General features: G+C 34.6%; 1 protein-coding gene across 6 annotated transcripts in view; it reads right to left on the bottom strand.

Annotated features, from left to right (window-relative positions):
• Positions 1-23,457, bottom strand: part of DCC (DCC netrin 1 receptor) — a 1,568,393-nt gene that overhangs the window by 675,324 nt on the left and 869,612 nt on the right. For all 6 annotated transcript variants that reach the window (XM_021073445.1, XM_021073448.1, XM_021073456.1 and 3 more), the window contains 3 exons: positions 21,130-21,414; positions 2,895-3,045; positions 1,312-1,448 (listed from right to left, as the gene is read on the bottom strand). In XM_021073445.1, the coding sequence (XP_020929104.1) occupies positions 1,312-1,448; positions 2,895-3,045; positions 21,130-21,414 (573 nt within the window). The remainder of the gene's footprint in view (positions 1-1,311; positions 1,449-2,894; positions 3,046-21,129; positions 21,415-23,457) is intronic.

Here is a 23,457-nt window from a genome sequence, read left to right as displayed (position 1 = left end):
TCACCATAAATTCTAGCTCATTTCATAATCATGTGTGCCTTACAATCAGCAATAAACATAATAAGATAATGTCTAAGGAAGCTGCTCTGTTACTGTACTTTGATGTTACAAATGTGAAAGTTGTTTCACCAAAAATCTTCCGCAAAAAATAAGAGTGAATTAAATTGTTGCCATTTTAAAGATAGTGGGTGTTTTAGTTAGAATAATGCTCCCTCTAAAACCAAATAATTACAGTCCTTTGCCTATTCTTAGTTTAATATTTATGGTTTGATCAAAGAACAAAGAACTCCGTTGCCTCACCCATCACATACATTATTACCTGTGTGCAGATGAAAGCATTTTCTGAATAAGCTTTAAAGTCAAATACAAACTTTAAAGCAAAATGGATGGCATAATAATATCATGATATAGGTTATCATATATAATTAGTATACTGTACCTTTTCATTTCTATGGAATAACTTTTAAAGAGCCTGTGATTTTTTCTGGACTCTTTAAACCATAAAAAATATGTATTCCAGAGGAAAAAATTCAAAGACTGATAAACAATTTTTTGTTATTGTTACAGAGAAAAAGTGATTGAAATTCAAATGTTAAGGCACTTTCTCCAACTACATGTTTCAAATGAAACTGACTGAAAGAAATCCAGTAAATAATAAAATATTTTGTTTGATTGAGTAGGTACCACAGTAACAATTTTGTTTGCAATGATACTCAGTGACCCTGCTTATCTCATTTTAATGAATCTATCCCTGACTCTTAAATTTTTTAAATTAAATTCATGCTGTGCAAGTTTTCTTTAGATCTATTCGATTTTAATGGTTGACTTTCAACATAACATCTATAGTATTTCCATATTAATTCAAAAATTTTGCCAATATACCTGAATTTAAAGTCAGAAACACTGTCATCTCAAATAACATATAACTTTCCTACTTAAGTACATATTTTTTATAAAATTTCTCCCATTCATTTCTCCATATATTTCCCTCCAGATATTCTGGAGCCTCCCATTTGCTATTTACCACTTTTGTTATAATGATTTTAGTAGATTTCAGTATGTAACTGGAATAATTATACTGAAGAGTGGGTATATCTGGATTCCGGATTTTAATCAATGGGAAAGTATTCAGATATGACATTTAACTCTTGTGCAACTAATCAATGTAGAGCAAGGATATATGCGGAGTAGTGGGGCTTAGCAGAATCACACTAATAAACATAGGAAACAATTCAATGGTGAACATTTATCGCACTATGGTCATATATTTTGAAGGGTACAATGTAAACTCATCCCAAACCATTAACTTACCCAAGACTGTGAGCTCTGCAGAGGCACTAATATTCTCATTTTTATATGTGACAACACAGGTGTAAGTTCCACTGTCATCATCTGTCACATTGGAGATAAGCAAGTTGCTTCCACCCAATAAAGAATACTTTTTGGACCTGTTAAGACAGGTGTAAACATTAGAGAGTAGATTACATAGGTGTATAACAGGCAAGGTATTCAAAGGTTTAAACGAACTTCACAAAATCTCAATTTATAAAATTTTGGAGGTGCCTCTATTTCATGGGAGCTTGATAACACTGTATGTATTGATCAAAAATCCCTTCAAGCATTTTTTTTTTCCACTCTCATTGGAAGACTGTGATCTGTGATCAAAGAAATTAAGTAAGTTAAACTTGGAACTAATGTTACTACTGAAAAGAAACTTGGAGATAATTTGGTTCAATGCTCTCATTTTGGATACACGAACCACAGGTCCAGAGAAGAGATTCCCCCACAGTGGAAGTCCATGTCCCCTGTCCTGACATCCACTTTAATAAATTTGTACAAAGTTACATATCATACAACACTGTGAATGCCTGGCTGTATTCAGAAAGCCTGTCTCCACATGCTGAAGCTGCAACTGGATTTATTGCATGCTTTAATATTTTTAGAATTATTGTGATACCACACCAAGTCTTATTGTTATATAAATGAGGATTTAAAGTAGATGTAATTGGAAAATTAACTTATTGCCTATGAACCTATCTCATCGTAGTAAAAAGGGTTAAAAAGGATCAGCCCTCAAAACCATGAAATTAATTTAAGGGAAATCCAATCTATTTTCATCAAAATGTTTCAGACTAAGTGTTCCATTCTATTAAGAGTTTAGTTTGTAACTATGCCTTAACATCAATACCTTGTAATTTAAAGACAGCCAAGTTATTCTGTCTGATCTTGAATATTTGCTATACTTGGGATGGTTAGAGATATAGTTGGAGCTTAAAAAAATTGTAGAGGGAGTTCCCGTCATGGTGCAGCTGAAACAAATCCGACTAGTATCCACGAAGATGCAGGTTTAACTCCATGGGTTCACTCAGTGGGTCGGGGATCTGGTGTTGCCATGAGCTGTGGTGTAAGTCGAAGATGTAGCTCAGATCCCACGTTGCCGTGGCTGTGGCATAGGCTGGCAACTGTACCTCCAATTCGACCCCTCGCCTGAGAACTTCCATATGCCGCAGGTGCAGCCCTAAAAACCACATATAGACTCTATAATGGTATGCAATCTATTTGTATTCAGGAAACGGTTTCTTAAGAAATATTTCACTTTCCATACGAATTCATTAGGATGAGATTTTCCAAAGTATCTTTACTAAAGGCTCTTTGGGTAGGACCATTTTAAGGGCGACTCTGGCTTTCAAAATTTCCTTTTAGAATGGAATTCAATGGATTTTTTACTCTCATTCCTTTAGCCCAGTGGGTAAATGTGTTTGATATACAGTCTAATGCTAAGGAACGTGGGAAGAATATTCAATTATTAACATAAACTCTGGTATTATTAGGTATTTGTGTCCATTTAAAGACAGATAAACATACACTTCACAAAAGTCCTAAATTTATAATACCTGAGTTGGATGACTTCCTCTCCTCGTAACCAGGTAAAACTTGGGGGAGGATACCCAGAAACACAACATTCCAGGATGGCATCCTTTCCTTCAATGGCTACTATATTGGATGGTCTTTGCAGAAAATACAGCTGCCTGTGCAGTCCTGGATCTGTGGGGAAAAAACACAGGATTGCATCTTTTATGAAAAACAATGCAAGGAAAAATGATGTAGCTGGAACCATTTTTTTTCTAACAAGACACTGTGATGAAGAGGAAGGAAACAAAAATGGAAAGAAGTCAATGAAACTTAACAAAACAGACTCCTAGAAGAGTTTTTCTATGCCTTGTCTCTAGCATGATGACATTAGAATATTCTTAGCTGCTGATAATATCATGGTACAAGGCAAAGGGAAAAGTTTGAGACTACACATCACTCTTATGGGCTACAGGACTTGATGACTTATCATAATTAAAGGACATGATTGTATTAGTACTTTTTCTAAATGTTATGCCGGAAGCTTTTTGATATTTTTGGTTTGCCTGTCGCTAATACCTATTCCACTTCCTTCTGCTTTGTGTGTTGCTTCTGTGTTTTGGGAAATAAGATAAAAAAACATGTTAGAACTATGGTAAATAACATGTAACTACTGAGGAGTAGACTCCAGTAGGCTCTGAGAAATACCTAGTCATCTTCGAAATGGGAGTTACACTAAAGTTTGTTTTTTATAACAATGAGTTTGGCTATTTCCAAGCTGTTTATTTTTAATTTTTAAAAACTTTGCAAAGAATATGTTTGTCCCTAGAGCTGAGACTTTGGGTAAATGGGGAACATCCTTTTTATTCACCCAATGCTTTTCCTGGTTCTATCTATATCATATTATTCTCAAAAATAGGTATATGATGTAGTATTTTTTTTTATTTTATTTGACTTTTCCACACCATGGCACATGAAAGTTCTTGAACCAGGGATCGAAACCGAGCCATAGCAGTGACAATGCCAAGTCCTTAACCACTAGGCCACCAGGGAACTCCAACATTATTCATTTTTACTAGCAGGTAACTGAAAAAGTATCTTATCCAATATAACGACTCATTCTATTGACCTGAGAACTCATTTGATCCAAAACTGCTAAGATTATTAGCAGGTGGAATAAGCAAAAATATTCACGGAATCCTAAGCCCAGGGTTCAACACTGTCAGGAAAAATTTCTGTGACAGTTAAGAGCTTCTCTTTCACCTTCCATATAAATCCCCCTCCTAATGTCTCGGGCATACCAGGAGTAGTCTTATAGTGAGGGTAACTTGGAGGAAGTCTTTCCAATTGTATAATAACCTCTGACCTGACCTGCTGACTGAATTACTATGACTCAAAAAACTCATTTCTTTAAGATAAGATGCCTCAACACCAGGACTGGGATGAATGAAGAAATAACAAAGGAGGTTAAGTGTATCTGGGTAATAATACTGTGGTCCACGGTCATGATCAGAGAGGAAGTGAGGTGGGGAGAAGCTCTGGGACACATTTTTTTTTTAGGGTCACACCCACAGTACATGGAATTTCCCAGGGTAGAGGTTGAATCTGAGCTGTAGCTGCTGGCCTACACCACAGCCACAGCAACATCAGCTCTGAGCCATATCTGTACCTACACTACAGGTCATGGCACTGCTGGATTCCCGACCCACTGATCAAAGCCAGGGATAGAACCTGCATCCTCATGGATACCAGTCGGGTTCGTTACCACTGAGCCATGAAGGAAACTCCTCTGGGACACTATTTAACACTGATGTTAATTTACTTTGCCTGACCCAATTCCACATAGGCTGATTACAGATTAATAAAAGAACACCAATTCTCTAGTTAATAGCTAGAATAGTAATTGTCATCTAAAGTACTCCTTGTGTGAAGAAAGAGAAATTCACACTTTCTCAGTCTTCTCACATATGTTTCCAGTTGTGACAGCAACAAAAATAAATACTCTTCACAATGGAAATATTGAAAGACTTTTCAAAACGTGTTAATTTTTATTAAACCAATATTGTAAATAAAATGTCTCCAAACTTTTCAAAATTGCTGGTAATATGTTTCATTTCCTCCTTTTTTTTGGGGGGGGCACACCTGAGGCATATGGAATTTCCCAGGCTCGGGGTCAAATCAGAGCTGTAGCTGTCAGCCTATGCCACAGCCAGAGCAACATCATATCTGAGCCCAGTCTGCAATCTACACCACAGCTCACAGCAACGCCGTATCCTTAACCCATTGAACAAGGCCAGGGATCGAACCCACGTCCTCATGGATTCTAGTGGGGTTCATTACTGCTGATCCACAAAGGGAACTACCAATTCCTTTCCTGAAAATGACTTTTCAAAAGAATGGAAATGTTTCGAAGAAAAATGTGGCTTAAACTTAAAATTCCTGAAATGAACAGTTTCACAAAATGTACATTTATAAATAGCTGTCTTTATAATGCCTATCTATCTGAATGGCTGATTTTCACCACCTGTTTTTCAGCAGAAATGTTTCAGCTACATATATGTATCATACTACACTACTATAATAACCATATACTGTGTGGTATTATTCTCACAGAAAATATCAAATAATATCTATGTAATTTTATGTTCCAACTAAAAGAAAATTTATCTTGCAACTTATGTGCAATACTACTTATTTACCCATGGAAGAGCTAAAATTTTAACTCCAACAATTACATTTCTTTTATCAGAAACAAAGTTGTGCAATACAAAGTGGTTATTTTTAAAAATTTTGTTATTTCCATATTTTAATTTACAAAAAAAAATGAACAAATAGTACAGAGACTTCCCACATATTAGTCCCCCATTCCTGACATTCAATTTTTTCTATTATTGACATCCTACATTAGATTGGTACATTCATTAAAATGAGTGTAGTGATACTGATGCATTATTATCAACCACAGTCCATATTATACATTGAAGTTCACTCTTTGGGTTTGTCAAATATACAACATTATATATCCAACATTATGGAAGCATGTAGAATAGTTCCCTCCCTCAAAAAAATCCTACTGAGTTTCACTTGTTTATCCTTCACTTACTATCTACATCTCAAACTACAGGCGATCAATAGTCTTGTCACTATTTCAATAGTATCTTTTCCAGAATATCAAAAAGCTGTAATTTTACAGTATGTAGACTTTCCAGATAGATCTTCTTTGGCCTACTCATATGCATTTGGGGTTCTTCTATACCTCTTTTTTTTTTTTTTTTTTTTTTTTTGTCCTTTTAGGGACACACCCACAGCTGAATTGGAGCTGCAGCCGCCAGCCTACACCACAGCCACAGCAATGCAAGATTCCAGCTGCATCTGCGACCTACAGCACAGCTCATGGCAACACCTAATCCTTAACCCACTGAGCAAAGCCAGGGACCAAACCCACATCTTCATGGATACTAGTCAGGTTCTTAACCTTCTGAGCCACAATGGGAACTCCCTTACATACCTTTTTATGATTAAAAGCTTATTTATTTTTATTGCTGGATATTTTTCCATTGTATAGGTGTACTAAAGTCTGTTTGTTCATTTGTCTATTGAAAGATACTTTTATTGCTTCCAGTTTTGGTAACTATGAACAAATACACCATAAAGGTCTACTTACAGATTTTTGTTTAGACAAAACTTTGCAACTCAATTCTGTAAATATCTTGGAGCCAGATTGTTAGCTATGGCAAGACTATGCTTATTTCTCATTTTAAGTCACTACCTTTTGGAGTGGTTTGTTATACAGCTTATACATATATACAGATTATACATAAATACATGTATATATACAGCTTAAACATATGTATGTATATATATACAGTTTTACATATATATACACATATACATATATATGTACATCTTATACATATATGCAATTTTGTATATATATATATGTATGTATGTATGTATGTATAAAACCTGAGACATACCCATGAAAACCAAAATAAAACAAAATCCATCTAGCCATTTAAAATACCAAGTAACTTTTTGTTGGTTTTAGTTGGACTTTTGGTTTCTGATTTGTACTATTAGGGTGATTCTGGTATTTACAGAGACATTACTGAACTTGACATATACCTTATTCTCCTCCTCTAAATTTTTTTTTTTTAAAGGAAGAGCATCAAGAAATATCTTCAAGTGTTAAAATGGGGAGAATGGGTATATAGTTGCCAAGGATACCTTTGTGTGATTAAGCTGTGGGTGGTTTTTATTTTCATCTTTAGGTTTTTCTGTATTTCCTAAATTTTTTATTTTTTTAAATTTAATTTAATTTAATTTAATTTTTTTTGTCTTTTTGCTATTTCTTGGGCCGCTCCCGCGGCATATGGGAGGTTCCCAGGCTAGGGGTCCAATTGGAGATGTAGCCGCCAGCCTACACCAGAGCCACAGCAACGCAGGATCCAAGCTGCGTCTGCGACCTACACCACAGCTCACGGAAATGCCGGATCATCAACCCACTGAGCAAGGGCAGGGATCGAACCCTCAACTCCATGGTTCCTAGTTGGATTCACCAACCACTGCGCCACGACGGGAACTTCCCTAAATTTTTTTTACTAAATAGAACATACAATATTTTTAGAGTAAAGAGTTATTTTAAACTCTGATGTTGCCAAGTAGATGAAAATTATATGAAGAACAAAGAAATTATAAAAGTTAATGACTAAAACACAAAACACATATATAAGAGCAAATGAAACTCTCCCTCCAGGCTCTATAATAACATAGGTGAAAAATCCCTGGGAGGAATAAACTTAAAATTTTAGGCCATGACTTTTGCTGATTAAATTGATTTTAATTCACCTATGATGGAATTAGTAATTTTTTATAAACATATTTTTATTCTTGCTGTATGGCTACTGACTATTCACATCCAAATAGAGTTACTCAGCTAATAGAATATGAGAAAAAAATTTCCAGGAAATTAATAAACATGATTTCATCATGCCATTGAATACTAGTTTGAAACGCTCTATTTCATACATTGGTGAAAGGTACACACAAATGGGCATTTTGTTTTTATTCTTCAAATTGGCACATGATTCATATACTTTTATGTATGTGTAATATGTTTTAAAATTAAAAAAATAAGAGGGAAAGGCAATGCTGGAGTCTAGAAAACATATTTGTCAATGGCTTCAAAATCAACCCAGAAAAAAAGATTTTTCTGCTGATATCATATTTTGAAATTAAAAAAAAAATAGATGCAGAAAAAGCATTTGACAAAGTCCAACATCCATTCATGATCAAAACTCTTACCAAAGTGGGTATAGAGGGAACATACCTTAACATAATCAAAGCCATTTATGACAAAACCACAGCAAATATAATGCTCAAGGGAGAAAAGCTGAAAGCCTTCCCACTAAAATCTTGAACAAGACAAGGATGTCCACCTCTCACCACTGTTATTCAACATAGTACTGGAAGTCCTAACCACAGCAATCAGACAAACAAAAGAAAAAAAGGCATCCAAATAGGAAGAGAAGAGGAAAAACTGTCACTGTTGGCAGATGACATGATACTATATATAGAAAACTCTAAGGATTCAACCCAAAAACTACTTGAACTGATTAACAAATTCAGCAAAGTAGCAAGATATAAGATTAACATTCAGAAATCAGTCACATTACTGTATATGAACAGTGAATTATTAGAAAAGGAATACAAAAATACAATGCCTTTTAAAATTGCACCCCCAAAAATCAAATACCTGGAAATACACCTGACCAAGGAGGTAAAAGACTTACATGCTGAGAATTATAAAACACTATCCAAGGAAATTAAAGAAGATATAAAGAAATGGAGAGATACTCCATGCTCCTGGGTTGGAAAAATATTGTAAAAATGACCATACTACCCAAAGCAATCTACAGATTCAGTACAGTCCCTAAATTAAAAAGTTCAAAAACAGACCTCTTTAATACCATGCTCATGGAAGTGAATGAATACAATTTCACAAGTGTTTATAGGCAGTCATGATTTACTTGGACTAAAACCCAGTTAAGCTTCTTCCTGTTTGGGAGGCAAATGTTAGCCTCACTTTCTGATCTGATCTCACTGTCATCCTGGTGAAGTACAGCTAATTCTCCTCAAAGACCAAGAGAGTGGTCTGCAAATAAAGAGAAAAGAGTCACAGTGATACTGATCTCTGATAGAGGCAGATTGCATTTAGCTGTAGAGACATGTTAGGGCAATGTGTTAGTTTTACTTAAGCATTTCTCTCTTTTTTTCTCCCTCCCCCATCTTTCCTTCTTTCTTTTCAAAATAATTTTTTAAATGGAAAATTTGGCCTACTTTGACTTAATCATCTGAGTCAGAGAAAACTGATCTATAGTCATCAGGAAAATAAATCCTAATGTAACTATGGATCTCAAACTATTCTCAGGAATGATTGGTATTCTTACAAATTACTGGGGCTCCCAAAGAGCTTTTGATTATGTAGGGTTATAGCTGTACATAGTTACCATATTAAAATAAAAAAGAGATTAAAATATATATTTTTTCAATTATTTACCCCTCACCAAAGATAATATTTTTAAAAATAACTATACGTCCCAATACAAAACTGTTAGTGAGAAGAATAGTAATACTTTACATTTTTGTAATTTTTTTTTTTTAATAGATGTTCCTGTGGCATATGGAAGTTACTGGGCTTGGAGTCAAATCAGAGCTGCAGCTGGAGACCCACACCACAGTCACGGCAACACTGGATCTGAGCTGCATCTGTGATCTACAACACAGCTTATGGCAATGTCAGATCCTTAAGACACTGAGGGAGGCCAGGGATTGAACACACATCCTCAGGGATACAACCTGTCCTTAACCTGCTGAGCCACAATGGAAACTCCTATTTTTGTAATTTTTTAATTACTGGTTTCATGTTAAATAACTAAACTAATGTGTTGCTTTCTGTATTCCCTTTGTTCCGATATGCTGATTTGGTTAAATTACATAAAAATGATGACCTTGAATAGATAAGTGGTGGGAAAAGGAAGGTGTATTTTCACAGCCTTTTCAGATCATTGTAGAGTTTATCCTATGGGACTACATCAAAATTCAATAAGTAGTTTCCTGAAAGTTAATTGTACTGTGAAATCTGACAACATATCAATAAACATTTTATGTTATGTTATACAAAAATCCATTGGTCTATCTAGAGTTTTGAATATATCTTTTACCCATGCTTGATTCTGTCACATCAATCAATGGTCATTTGGAATAATATGCTGAATTAGACAGATCTTCCAAATGTTGACACATTTTATTATACTGTATCAAAAAAATCTTACTTTTTACTATCACAACTAGTCCCATCAGAAGGGCTTTTTCCTGTTGCAAAGCTGTCAAGATCCTCATGACAGATACAAGTTTTCAAAATTTCTAATTTTAACTTAATAGCTTGAATTTCATCCTTGGCAGCAAATGCTGTTTTCCTTGAACTGACTGACTCACTCCATATTTTTTTTTCTTTTTTTTTTTTTTAGAAAATGTCTAACTAGTACTCAAGTCTGAATAGCTATAGTTTTCCTGTTGATTGTCCTTTCAAGTAAGAATGATGTTCCATAAAAAAGCAGCTTACTCATCTCGAAATACAAATGATTATAGAAATATTTACCCCTCAAAAAACACTGCACATTGATATTCTCAATGTGAATCCCATCCCCCCTTTATTTTTGGCTTTGGCCTGCAGTGGCTTGATGTGGGATGTCCAATTCCAGGTCAGGGATTGAACCCAGGCCTTAGCAGTGAAAGCACCAAATCTTAAACACTAAGACCACCAAGGAACTCCCATGTAGTCCCCATTTTGACAGGTACAATATTAAAAATATATTTAAGGATTGAGATTTAATAAAACTAATTATTTTCACTGCTTCATCAAAGACCTTCTTTAGATCAACATGGTGAAAACATATCTGAAAAAATCAGTATTTTTATTAAAACAGGTTTAACTTCACCAATCCCCTGATCATCTAGAGAAATGCCAAGGGTTCATGGACCATATTTTGAAGAACTGATATAGCCACAGTTTCAACAGTGCCAGTTTTCTGAGACATTCAAGAAGTCTATTTCTTTTCAACAAAGGGATAATTTTGCATCTTCTAAGCAAAAGTACAAATTGACAAAGTAATTACACTTTTTTCCCTCCCCTTCTACCTCCTCTTCCTCCTCCTCCTCATAATAATTTTTCAGTTAGTCAATCAGTGCAAAACTTAAATATTTCCCATCAATGTCTTTTAGCAAGAGACTACTATTGCAAATTTAAAAGCATCTGGGGTCATATAATCTGACATATTTAACCTACACTTCATATATTTGGAAATAAGAACTCAACCATCTTCAGGGCCCATGACCCAAAGAGTCATGGAGAAAGTGCACTAGTGAAAGTGGAGAGAATATTTTCAATTTAAAGATATTTCCAAAAAAAGTTTCTATTAGACCTTACACTAGCCGAATTTTACTGAGTTTGTGAGGCCAGCTAGAAGCTAGATTTGACTCTCCGCATTCATAAGTTTTCCCAAATGCCTCACAGCCATGTAATTTTGTCTTCCTTTATGACATCTGACCAGGTTGAATATATAAATTATCCAACCTTGGATATGTTTCAGAATGAAATGCAATTATTCTAAGACATCCTGTATGGTCAGGACTATCCTGGGCAAACTGGAATACATTCTTACCATAAAATGACAATGGGTTTTTTTGCACTGGAAAAATCTATTTTTTTTAAATGCTTTAAATGCTTTATTTCAGTATAGTTGATTTACAAGGTTGTAATAATTTCTGTTGTACAACAATGTCATTCAGTTATATATGTATACACATCCATTGTCATTCAGATTCTTCTTTCCATGTAGATTATCACAGAATATTGGGTAGAGTTCTCTGTGCTCAACAGTAGGGACAATGATATATATTTTTTTTAATATGGCCATTTTCCTAAACTATTGTTTAGTAATAACACTCAACTTTGGTGGCAAAATCTAAAGAATAACTAAGGTATAGAGAAACTTAATTATGGACTGTTGGCATCTGTGTCAGTAACAAAAAAAAAAAATACTAGTTTTCACAATTTAATAACTGTCTTCCTTAAAATGAGTAGTACATGCTTTTAACTTGTATGCTTTCTGAATACAAAACCTTTTTTTTTTTCTCATTGTATAATCTAGTGTTCTTAAATTTCTACCTCAATGGAATAGCAAACACTTTTCCAACTGGAAACAAAAGGGCACTGTAGAATAGCATGAGATATTCTCTTTGATTTCTTCCAAGGCATAAGCATTACAAATTAATTTAACTTAGCAGAGCTAGTTTCCTTGATATCCTCAGTTTCAAGCTAACCTGTCCACCTGCTGGCTCCTCAGCCATCTCCCATCTGGTTCTGTCTTAGGAAAGTCAGAAGACACCATGTGTTTTCAAACACCGGTAGGTACCATCATATGTGCTCTAAGCAAAACACTCCACAAAACTCCTTCTAACTCTGTGTTTAAAGTGTCTTTTATTAAAAAACAAGCCTAATCCATGCGGATCACAGGAATCAACATTTATTTAATAAAAAATGAAAAACTCCATCTGGCCAAAAGGAGTTTGTAGAGAGAGGCAGAAGGGAGCCATTTCTCAGAAGCTCTAGGATTCCATTACTTTCCTTCCTCGCTTACCAATTCAGTACTAAAAATAGCACTTTTTCTGTAAATATTCCTACATCTGCTCATATTTCCTCTTTATGTCTCCATGTACACACACATATTTCTATTTGTAGCTAGAGCTTGGAAGAAGACAGGGAGTGTCTATTCTTATCATTGGCATGTGGCTATATTTCCCTTCTGTCTCACAGGCAAATTTTGAGTCTATCAGTTTCATTTTATAGCAGATCTGAAGGAAGTGATTTTTCTTTTATAGAATACTTTTTTTAAAAAAAATCTACAGCTGACAGTAGAATCCCAGAAAGCTATTGTTGCCATTATTATGTGCCAAATTTAGTTTAGGGGACCTAAGCAGACTTAAAACTTTTCAGAAAAATTAATGGATTTGTTGCTCTAACACTTGTTTTTGATCAAGAACCGTCAGTATTCAGAATATTTCCTGTTTGTCCAATGTTGAATCAATGAAGCTGTGCTCATAAGTCATGACTAAGTATGTCTTTTTTTATGCTCAAGGAATAAAGTGGCCCAGAGAAGGAAGTTCTACCACTTCTTTCATAATTTCTGTCACTTCTGCACTCAATAGTTTATGGATTTGGATTCCACATACACCTGGAGAAAGCCTCTTCTATGTATGTAAGTGATGGAAGATTACTGACCCTTCAGTCACCCACCCAGGGCTACTAAGTGTCATATTCATAGTAAATGCAGATGTGACCATAAGTCAGCCCAATAGACTCTTAGGAAGAGACAGGCTCTCTCCTTTTCAAGCATATTTTTTTGGCTTTTGACCTCATGTGAAATATCAACCTTTTGGAGAATGAAAGTTAAGATAAGATACTATAATGGATATCTAACCTCCCTCAAGGTCAAGGATGACCATAGAAAAACCAGTGGATTTGGTGAAGGAGAGATCAGTAGTAATATTAGAATGATAGACATGATAAGAAAAATGCCAAAAATGCCTATTGTCGAGGCCAAAATGTCAATATCAATGGCAAGAAAAAGACCCACCCAGTATTCCAAGTACTTCCAACTTGGAATACTAAACCTTGCTGATCACCCCCAAAGTAGCACTGGGACATAAAGACTTGTTCCTTTGTCTGTGCATTGTCTTATATACCCAAAGAAGTCAGCTGAGATTTCCTAACATGTGAGACTTTGTTTTACCTGAATGGTATTTCAACCACTCCATGTGAAACTCTGGTCACCTCAGTCATCTTGCATTGGTTAAAAAATGATTGGATTAGGAAGATGTGATATATATGCACAATGGAATACTACTCAGCCATAAAAAATAACAAAATAATGCCATTTGCAGCAACATGGACGGAACTAAAGACTCTCATACTGAGTGAAATAGGTCAGAAAGAGAAAGACATACCATATGAAATCACTTATATCTGAAATCTAATATACAGCACAAATGAACCTTCCCACAGAGAAGAAAATCATGGACTTGGAGAACAGATGTGGTTTCCAAGGGGGAGGGGGAGGAAGTGGGGTGGATTGGGAGCTTGGGGTTAATAAAAGCAAACTATTGCTTTTGGAATGGATTAGCAATGAGATCCTGCTTTATAGCACTGGGAACTATGTCTAGACACTTATGATGAAGCATGATAATGTAAGAAAAAAGAATGTATACATGTATGTGTAACTAGGTCATCATGCTGTACAGAAGAACAAAAATGTATTGGGAAAATAACTAAAACATTTAAAAAAAGATCTAATCTAAAATGACTAAAGCATATAATTTATACAGCATGATTGTCCATTGGTTTCTGAGCTCTGCCCAGCTTAGACTCCAATAAAGGAGAGGATACTGTTATCATATCATCCACGGGGGCAAATCAAGACAGGAACTTGGTCAGTTCACTGTCTAGCCTCAGTCAGTTGCATACAAAAAAAAAGGACCTTTTTTTTTGGGGGGGGGGTCTGCTTGTGTAACAATATAAACTGACTTAAAACTGTTTTTGTCTTTTTTTTTTTTTTTGTCTTTTTGCCATTTTCTTGGGCTGCTCTTGCGGCATATGGAGGTTCCCAGGCTAGGGGTTGAATCGGAGCTGTAGCCACCAGCCTACACCAGAGCCACAGCAACGCTGGATCCGAGCCGCGTCTGCAACCTACACCACAGCTCACGGCAACGCTGGATCGTTAACCCACTGAGCAAGGGCAAGGATCGAACCCGCAACCTCATGGTTCCTAGTTGGGTTGGTTAACCACTGCACCACGATGGGAACTCCAAAACTGTTTTTGAATTAACATAAAAGTAGAAAAATCTACTATATTATGAGATTGATTGACCCCTAATTGTTGTGCTTCGTCATGGCCTTATGGTTCTCAATAATTAGAATTTATCCAGAAAACTTCCACTCTTTTTTTTTTTTTTTTTGGCTTTGTAGTGCTACACCTGCGGCATATGGGGTTTCTCAGGCTAGGGGTCCAATCGGAGATATAGCTGCCAGCCTACACCACAGCCACAGCAATGCCAGATCCTTAACCCACTGAGCAAGGCCAGGGATCGAACTCACAACCTCATGGTTCCTAGTCAGATTCGTTTCCACTGCGCCACAACAGGAATTCTGAAAACTTCTACTCTTAAACATTGTAATTATAAAAGAATGGTTTGAGATGAATGTGCATAAAATAATAAAAGAGATCCTTGGTAGTGAGAAGATTTGGAAAGGCTAATCTTGTCCAATCTCTTAACAGATAAGGAAACTGGGATTTTAGAAGATTAAAAGAATTGGTAATGGCTAATAAAGATCAAATATTAGGAAGTTTTATTTATCTGCTAAATCTTATTTCTAAGCTAGTTCCCTAGTGATATACTTTCTATAGCCAAAGAAATGATGTTGATGGAAAGATAAGAGTGCCAATCACATGTCAGTGAGTTACTAGAGAGGAATGGTTGAAGGGTACTCTGACCTCTAATAGATGTGAAAAGGAAATGCAGAAAGTAGGGAGTACTATGGATATATAGCACAAAACATGTGTAATTAACTACCAGTAGGTGGATGAATACTTAGATATCCAGAATCAAAGTCAGGTAACGTATTATCAAAAAAATCTTGACATGAGAATCAAAATCTTTAAAATGAGAATTCCTAAGATGCCAAAGAAATTGTGATTGTTGACTAAGGACATAATAATTCCAGGCATTGTACTTGGCCTATAAAACTGAAGTCTCTGAACCACCCAATGAAACATTTGATATTGCTCTCTATATTTTAGAAGGTTAATAAATTGATACTTAGATTAAGTAATGTATTCTAATTGCAGAACTTGCAAGCAGTACAACTGAGATTTGTACTTTGATATCAGACTCCATGCTTTTAACAACTTTTATTAATAATGATAGTTCAAACTGGGAATTTTAAATATTCATTAATTGATCAATATTAACTCAATATGAACCAGATCCATGGAAATGGATGCATAGTCCACATGCTAACCACTTCATACAATCTGGATTAAATCTGATGTAATATTTAGGAAACATGAATTTCACATGGTTTAAATATAATACGGTCTTCTACTTTATTCTTTTCCAAGCGCATATAAAAAAGAAGCACAAGAAATCATTTTACCCAACTTAGATTGATGAAAGGGTATGAGTGTTCTTTTAACTGCAAAGGAAATAGTTTTATTCAAAACTACCTAAAAAAAAAAAAAAAAAAAAAAAAAAGGAAACCGGGGAAAATCCTTCAATTCAGGGAGAAGCATTAAGTACAATACAAAAATATCAAGTAATATGTTAAGCTGATTTGTGCTTCACTTCTCTGCTTCTGTTTTAATGAATGTGTATGCTATTGCAGTCATTGCTTAAAAATCTCCAAGGCTCCCCAATCATGAATAAAGCGAATAGAATCAAGTGTAAATTCCTAGATGTGGGACTCAAGGTTCTCTATAAGGTAGATTCAGCTTCTAACTCCAGATTTATCATCCACTGTTATCATTCTACAAATGGCTCTCTCTTGATGATTGAGAAAAGTAATAGTCTCTATGAAGATGTTGCAAATTGTCCACCTAGAATTGATTTATTCCTTGTCTGTGTTGATTTAGAAATGGATATGTTTACCTAAACTTACCATTCCCTGCATTATGTTAATTATATGCCTTCATTGTCTGGGACAATGGTAAATTTCAAAACAAAGGATGTCTCCTATGTTTTCCCTTACAGATCATTATTCTGCAGAAATTATAAAAATAAATGGTATCAAAGTGTAATTAACTTCGAAACATGTCATATTTTGTCAAACAATAAGGCTTAACACATCCATCAGTTAATATTCTTAGTGATGAGCAAAATGTGAGACTCTTTTAAAACTAAAAGCATAATTTTCCTTTTAAATAATATACATTATGGAATGGTTTCTATTTAAAATTTATTTCAGGAGTTCCCATTGTGGCGCAGTGGAAACGAATCTGACTAGGAACCATGAGGTTGCAGGTTTGATCCCTGGCCTTGCTCAGTGGGTTACAGATCCAGCATTGCCATGAGCTGTCCACAAATGCAACTCAGATCTGGAGTGGCTGGCAGCTATGCTTCAATTAGACCTGTAGCCTGGGAACCTCCATATGCTGCGGGTGTGGCCCTAAAAAGACAAAACAAAACAATAAAAACCCACCTTATTTCAATAAAAAATAAGTATTACAGAGAAAAATCATTCAAAATATGTTTTAGTCCAATTTGTTCCATGAGAAGTCAATGTCTCTAATTGCAGATATTTAATTCAAGTCTATCCAGGACCCAGAGTCATCTAATAATAGTTAAATGAATGAACAACAGATTGAATTACCAATTGATCAATTCAATTAGGCCATTAAGAAAACTGAAATCAGAGTTCCAGTGAATGGGCCAGTTATTTTAGTCAACCTAGTACCCAAAGCAGATTTATAATTCAGCAATTCAATCTACTGTTTGGCACTCAGACATGATGAGAACTGAATAAAGTAGACGTGACAATCAAAACGGCCACTTCAATTTATCCTATGTTCTCCGTCACATACAGTTAGACATTTCAGACCATTTCAACTCTTACTTAGTGTTTTGTTATCAATATTTCAAAAAACTTTTACAATAATTTAATACCAATTTATTCTGTTAAAAATGTACAGCTGTTCATAATTTAGTTTGCCTTAAGACATTAATTAACGAATTAAATTAGTTACCAATACTTTTACCTTTGAATGAAGCAAATAATTAATCTTGAAAATATGCAATGTTATGGGAAAATATCTTTTAAAATGTGTAATTTATTTTGAACACAATAACGACCCTACCCTGCTCCTAATCTCAGCAAGACGTGTCATTACCTACCCTCTACTGAATCTGGACTCCATCCCCTGCCTCCTATATCACATCTGATATGTCTCCAAGACCTGGCCTTAATATCCCCCCCACTCATCCTTATTTCTGAATCCCTACTGATACTGCTTTACTAGTAGCTTATGAACCGTCCTCTCCAGGATTAATGGTGGACATTCTACCTTATCTTTTCTTCCTTCAGTTTATCATCCTTCCTTCCAGTTTCTTCTCCAACATTTCCTGTGACCCAGTTAAACAGAATATGTGCTGTTTCCTGAAAAGCTTTGCTTTCTCTTTTCTCTATATTTTGATGATGTGGTTCTTTCCTCCTGGCATTCTCTTCTCTTTTCCTAGCCACAACTTGGTATTCAAAACTGGAACATTAGTGTTTCTCTATTATGTAAGGTAATGGCACTCCATACTTCTTGTTTTAAGAACAATTTACTTGCATTCTCTATTTATCCCACTAAACTATATTTTTAGGGGTGGCCATCATTTTCCAATTTTGTATTCCTAGCAACCAGTGTGATGGCAGGTATATAACATTTACTCAAAATTTTGTTGAATAAAGTATTTATTTAGTGAATGAACTTAAATTGCTTAAAGACAGCATCTCAAAACAACTATTTGATTCTTAAAATCTAATTTAATAAGTCTCAATTACTTAGTGAAATTAGACACATGACCCATAAAAGTGGCAACTTGAAATGTATTCTATATAAACTTGAATAAGGACATCAAATTATATATCATTTAGAACTGGATTACACACATATACATGTAAATGAAAATAATCTTTTTATGAATTGTGGTAAAAAACAAATATTGAATGAAATTGTAAAACTTCCAACTAGCATATATTTTTCAAACTAAAGCAAAAATAGCTAAGTACATCAGTCAATATGATAGTCAAATGACCGTGGAAGAATACGTTTTTTCAAATAATGATAACCATAGAGGTACCGCTTTAATGCTTTTAAGTCATGATAACAATATGATGGATTTCTATTTTAACTGATTCTATCTTACTCTTAAATACACATTAGAAGGGAGAATGGGCCATATATCTATCAATTATTACTTCCTCAAATTGGTACTTAATAGAAAGTAGAAATTGGTTAAGTATCAGTATGATTTTAAAAACAAGAAAACCACAAATGGCAGCTAGAGAAAGCTGAGATTGAGCATTTATTCATTCACTCAGTTTTGTACTTATGGGTTTCTCTATTTGACCTCTAAACAAACTTACAAGCTTGAAGATAAATGGGACAAACATGATCCTTCAGGAGGTCTTTTATGTGGTCACAGCATAGAGGACTTGCTTGATCAAATATGCTAATTATGTGTGTGTTTATTCATAAGTCCTTTTCTTAAGTTTCTATTTTAATTCATAGGACTTGGAGGAAAATTCTCATTAGATGTAATGATTTAAAATATATTAATTTTCATTCATATAAGAAATATACAGATACTTCCAAAGTATATAGCATAATCTTGATTTTAGCCAAATCAAGGATATGGAATTTGGTTTTGAATAAATCTCCATGGGTTATAATGCAAATGTGCTTTACAAGGTGAACAAATAAATGTAAATGGTGATTTACATTGTGATGATTATGTCTCTGTGTCTTTCAAAAGTTTCCGTCTCAGATTTAATATTTAATTACTCCAACTTATCCCTTAATACCACTGGAAAACAGACTTTTCAGTCATATTAAGATAGACAAACATATTCTTGCCAATATTCTTTGTGGCTTACCTAGGATTCTCATCTGATTGACATAGATGCATTCTTAAGGGTATGTGAATATAAATATTTTAAATCATTTTTTGTTTCTAATGGATGCTTAAAGAAATGCATGTATGTGTTAGGAATAAATACTGCATTTGCATTTGTCACTGTCTAGAGGTGGAAGGCAACAGTATCAATGATGGATATTGATATATTTAAGTCATTTAGGTCTGTGAGTAGAAGAGGAGAAAATCCACAAAAAAGAGAAAAGGTTTTAGAGATGTCTGTATTCAAGTCTCTGGAAACTTTCATCAAATTTACAGTTTGCATTTGGAATGACTTGGGGACATTACCCTCTACCTGAGGGACTTGTGATACAAATGGAGTGTGGAGACAAAAACCAAAATCAATGCTTTAACAAGGAATTTGTTACTCATAATTATTCAAGTGTTGCTTTATTTGTGATTCTCACAATTGAGTCTAAGCAAACCCTACATGTGAAAATAAAGTTTATATAGATATAAGATAGTAGCCATTATTGGAAGAGATCTTAGAAAAATATCCATTCTATCCTCTGATTATTTGGAAAGGAAACTGAGGCCAGAGTCTTAGAGATTTTCCAGGGAAGAGAAACTCAGATAAGAGATGGAGGGAAACAGTTTTCCTTATCACAATATCAATCACACTTTATTATAATTACTTACAAGCCCATGTTCAGTGAAAATACTAATAAGCCAGGTTGTGGCAGTCTTAGTCATTGCTGAATCTATAGTACATATCACAGTGCTTCTCAGACATGAGCATATGAATGGATGAATAAGTTAATGTTCAAATATCAACCTGGGGAAAGCTCTTAACTTTGCTAAGCCTTACCTTCATCCTCTGAAAATGGAGATAATAATAACTATACTTTAGACTATTATCAGAGGAAAATTAAATAACAAGGTTATTTTGATTAACATATAGTTGATTGACAATGTTGTGTAAATTTCTGCTGTACAGCATAGTGACAAAGTCATACATATGCACATAAAACATAAAATAAAAAATATACACACTACTATATACAAAATAGACAGCCAACAAGGACTTATTATATAGCCGAGGGGATTGCACTTAATATTTTGCAATAACCTATAATGGAAAATAATGTTAACAAAAGAATATGTATATTTATATGTGTGTATAACTGAATCACTTTGCTGTAAACTTCAAACTAGCACAACATTGTAAGTCAACTACATTGCAATAAAAATTAAAAAGAAAAGTTTAGCAATGGGCTTTGCACAAAGAAGCACTCATTAACTATTAATGAAATTAGTGAATGAATGAAGCCTAATATAAAAAAGTAGCTATTTCTCTAGAAAATTCAATGGCAATCATGAAAAAATAAGAAAAACTTTTGGCATACCCTCATCTAATGATTCAGTTAGAAAAGAAAAAAATATAAACCTAAACCCAATGAAAAATACAGAACTTAAAAACAACTACATAATATTTTTTAAAGTAAATAAAGAATATAATTCTGAGGAGAATAAAGAGCACTGCGATACCTGATAAGATTCTAACTTCTGCTTCATTTCCTGTTCTTGAGCTGGCTGGATTCCGGGCTAAGCATCGATAGATCCCAATGTCCCCAGGTTGAAGTCTGCTGATCTGCAAGGCTCCAGAGGGCAAGACCACCATGTGGGAGTCACCCGGGATGGGAGTCAGGTCTTGTTGGTTTTTCTGCCAGTGTATGGTTGGCATTGGCTCCCCAATGACTTCGCACTTGAGTAGCACTGTGTCACCCATGAAGGCAGTGACAGATTCTGTCTGGGAAAGGAACCTCAGTGGTCCTAGGGGAAACACAAAGAAGACAGGATAAATCTTTCAGATGAGGCACAATAATCACCAAATAAATAATGACACTTGTGTTTCTTATAGAAAATTTTATTGTACAAAGCATCTTCTCAAAATCCATCTCATTTGCTCTTCATATTTACTACTATTATATGTTTGGCCTGATAGTAGTTTCTATGACTAAAGCAATGATAAAGATGTTGCCATTGATGTCCAGATGCTTATGTTTTGTTCTTATTGGTCAATGCAAAAGCCTTATGAAATAAATGGAGCAAATAAGATCATCCTAATTTTACACATGAGCAAACTGAGGCTCAGAGAAGTGAAATTCCATATTTATTCAGAGTTATTACGTGGTAATCCTGTAAAGAAGATCTTGTTCTTTTGAATCACTCACCCTATGTTCTTATTGTTACCCAGCTTTGGACATTGGACTGTGAAGTTGTGGGGATTTATGAAGGACTGGCCCTATGGTATAACCTAGGGCAGTTTCAAGAAAGATGGGTGATATCAACAACCAATTACAGTAACACCCTTACACGGGTTGACTGCCTCAGGTAAACGGTCATCAGTATCTGCCTGTGATGGCTGTGGTAGAGTGAACAAATGCTAAAGCTGGAATTAGACTAGCTTGTGTTTCTAGCCTGGCTGTGCCACCTACTGTGTATAAATTCTTTGGTAATCTGTTTCATTTATTTGGACTATAAACTGGGATAGAAGTGAACAACTTATGTAACTATTATGATGTTCATTTGTAATAATGTAAAAAATCCATTCATATGGATGCATAAGCAAAAGCAGGGGAAGATGAAAGGACACAAGTAAAGAAACTGGCCATCACTGAGCATAATAAGCATGGTGATAGAGAAGCCTCATCATAATGTTGTACGTGAGAAGGGTAGAAAACATCTGGACCCTGCCCTCTTGAACCCCCTTTTATGAACATATAAAAGGGTATTTGTGATGCTAATGATTTGACTATGAAGGCATTTATATGACTATAAATATATTTAAATGAATCATGCCATTATTGATAGATCATTGGCAATTTTACTTTCTAGAGTTAAACAATTTCTTGATTCATGTTCTATTCATCATAATTATTTCTAATTCTATTTTAATGTTAATGTTACTTGAATTGGTTTCACTGTATGTAAATTTCACAATAAAATTTGATTCATCCATCAATTTGGGGATTCATGTCAAGATTTTTTGATCATATTTACATTCCTGTGATTTTTTTATAGATTTAACTATATCAAAATTCCCTAGGTGTAGGTTTAAATTTTGTCAAGAAATTTTCTATCAATATTTAGCCAGTAACAAATTTCCATGTGTTCAGTTTTAACTATTGTTAGTTTTGAGTCTACTAATTCTCACAAACCTAACTTTTTCAACAATATGATGAAAATTTTGTTAGAGTGAAAGGGCAAAGGCAATATATCCTAGATTAAAACATCATAATTTAATATGGAAGATAAGCAGAAATACTATAGAGATGTCTTATACTCTAGGTAAAGGCAGCATTTCATGTCCCTTTCAGGGATTCATCTTTAAGCCACAAGGTAACTGAATATATGAAACAGGAAATTCTATCAATATCACAAATGGAATAGGTACAAGCTGCCAAAGACGGCACATCACTCATTATAGCCACACTCATAAATAGACCTACAGACCTGGAGGTGCAATGTTATGGTCTTTAGTGAGAACAATGAATTCTAGACCATAGAGAAATGTTAACATGGATATATACATACATAAATTTATCAATTGAAATTTATCATACACATGGGTACTAAAATTATTCATTTGGAATCTGAATCCATGGAAGTGTTTGTCTCAACAATACAGATAATTTATAGGGGGAACCAAACAAGGCCTAATTTTATTTTTCTCATTTAGCTAACTGGAACTAAACTAAAATTGTACTGGATCCACCACTGAGTGAAGACCAAGAAGAATTAGTTAACCTGGGTCCTGGCTCACTGTTCAAAGTACAGTTTTCAAGCTGGATGTAATATAGTCTTAAGCTTATT

This window comes from Sus scrofa, chromosome 1 (genome assembly GCF_000003025.6).
Source record: "Sus scrofa isolate TJ Tabasco breed Duroc chromosome 1, Sscrofa11.1, whole genome shotgun sequence".
In the NCBI taxonomy this organism is placed as follows: domain Eukaryota; kingdom Metazoa; phylum Chordata; class Mammalia; order Artiodactyla; family Suidae; genus Sus; species Sus scrofa.
This window is presented reverse-complemented; position numbering and strand designations above follow the sequence as displayed.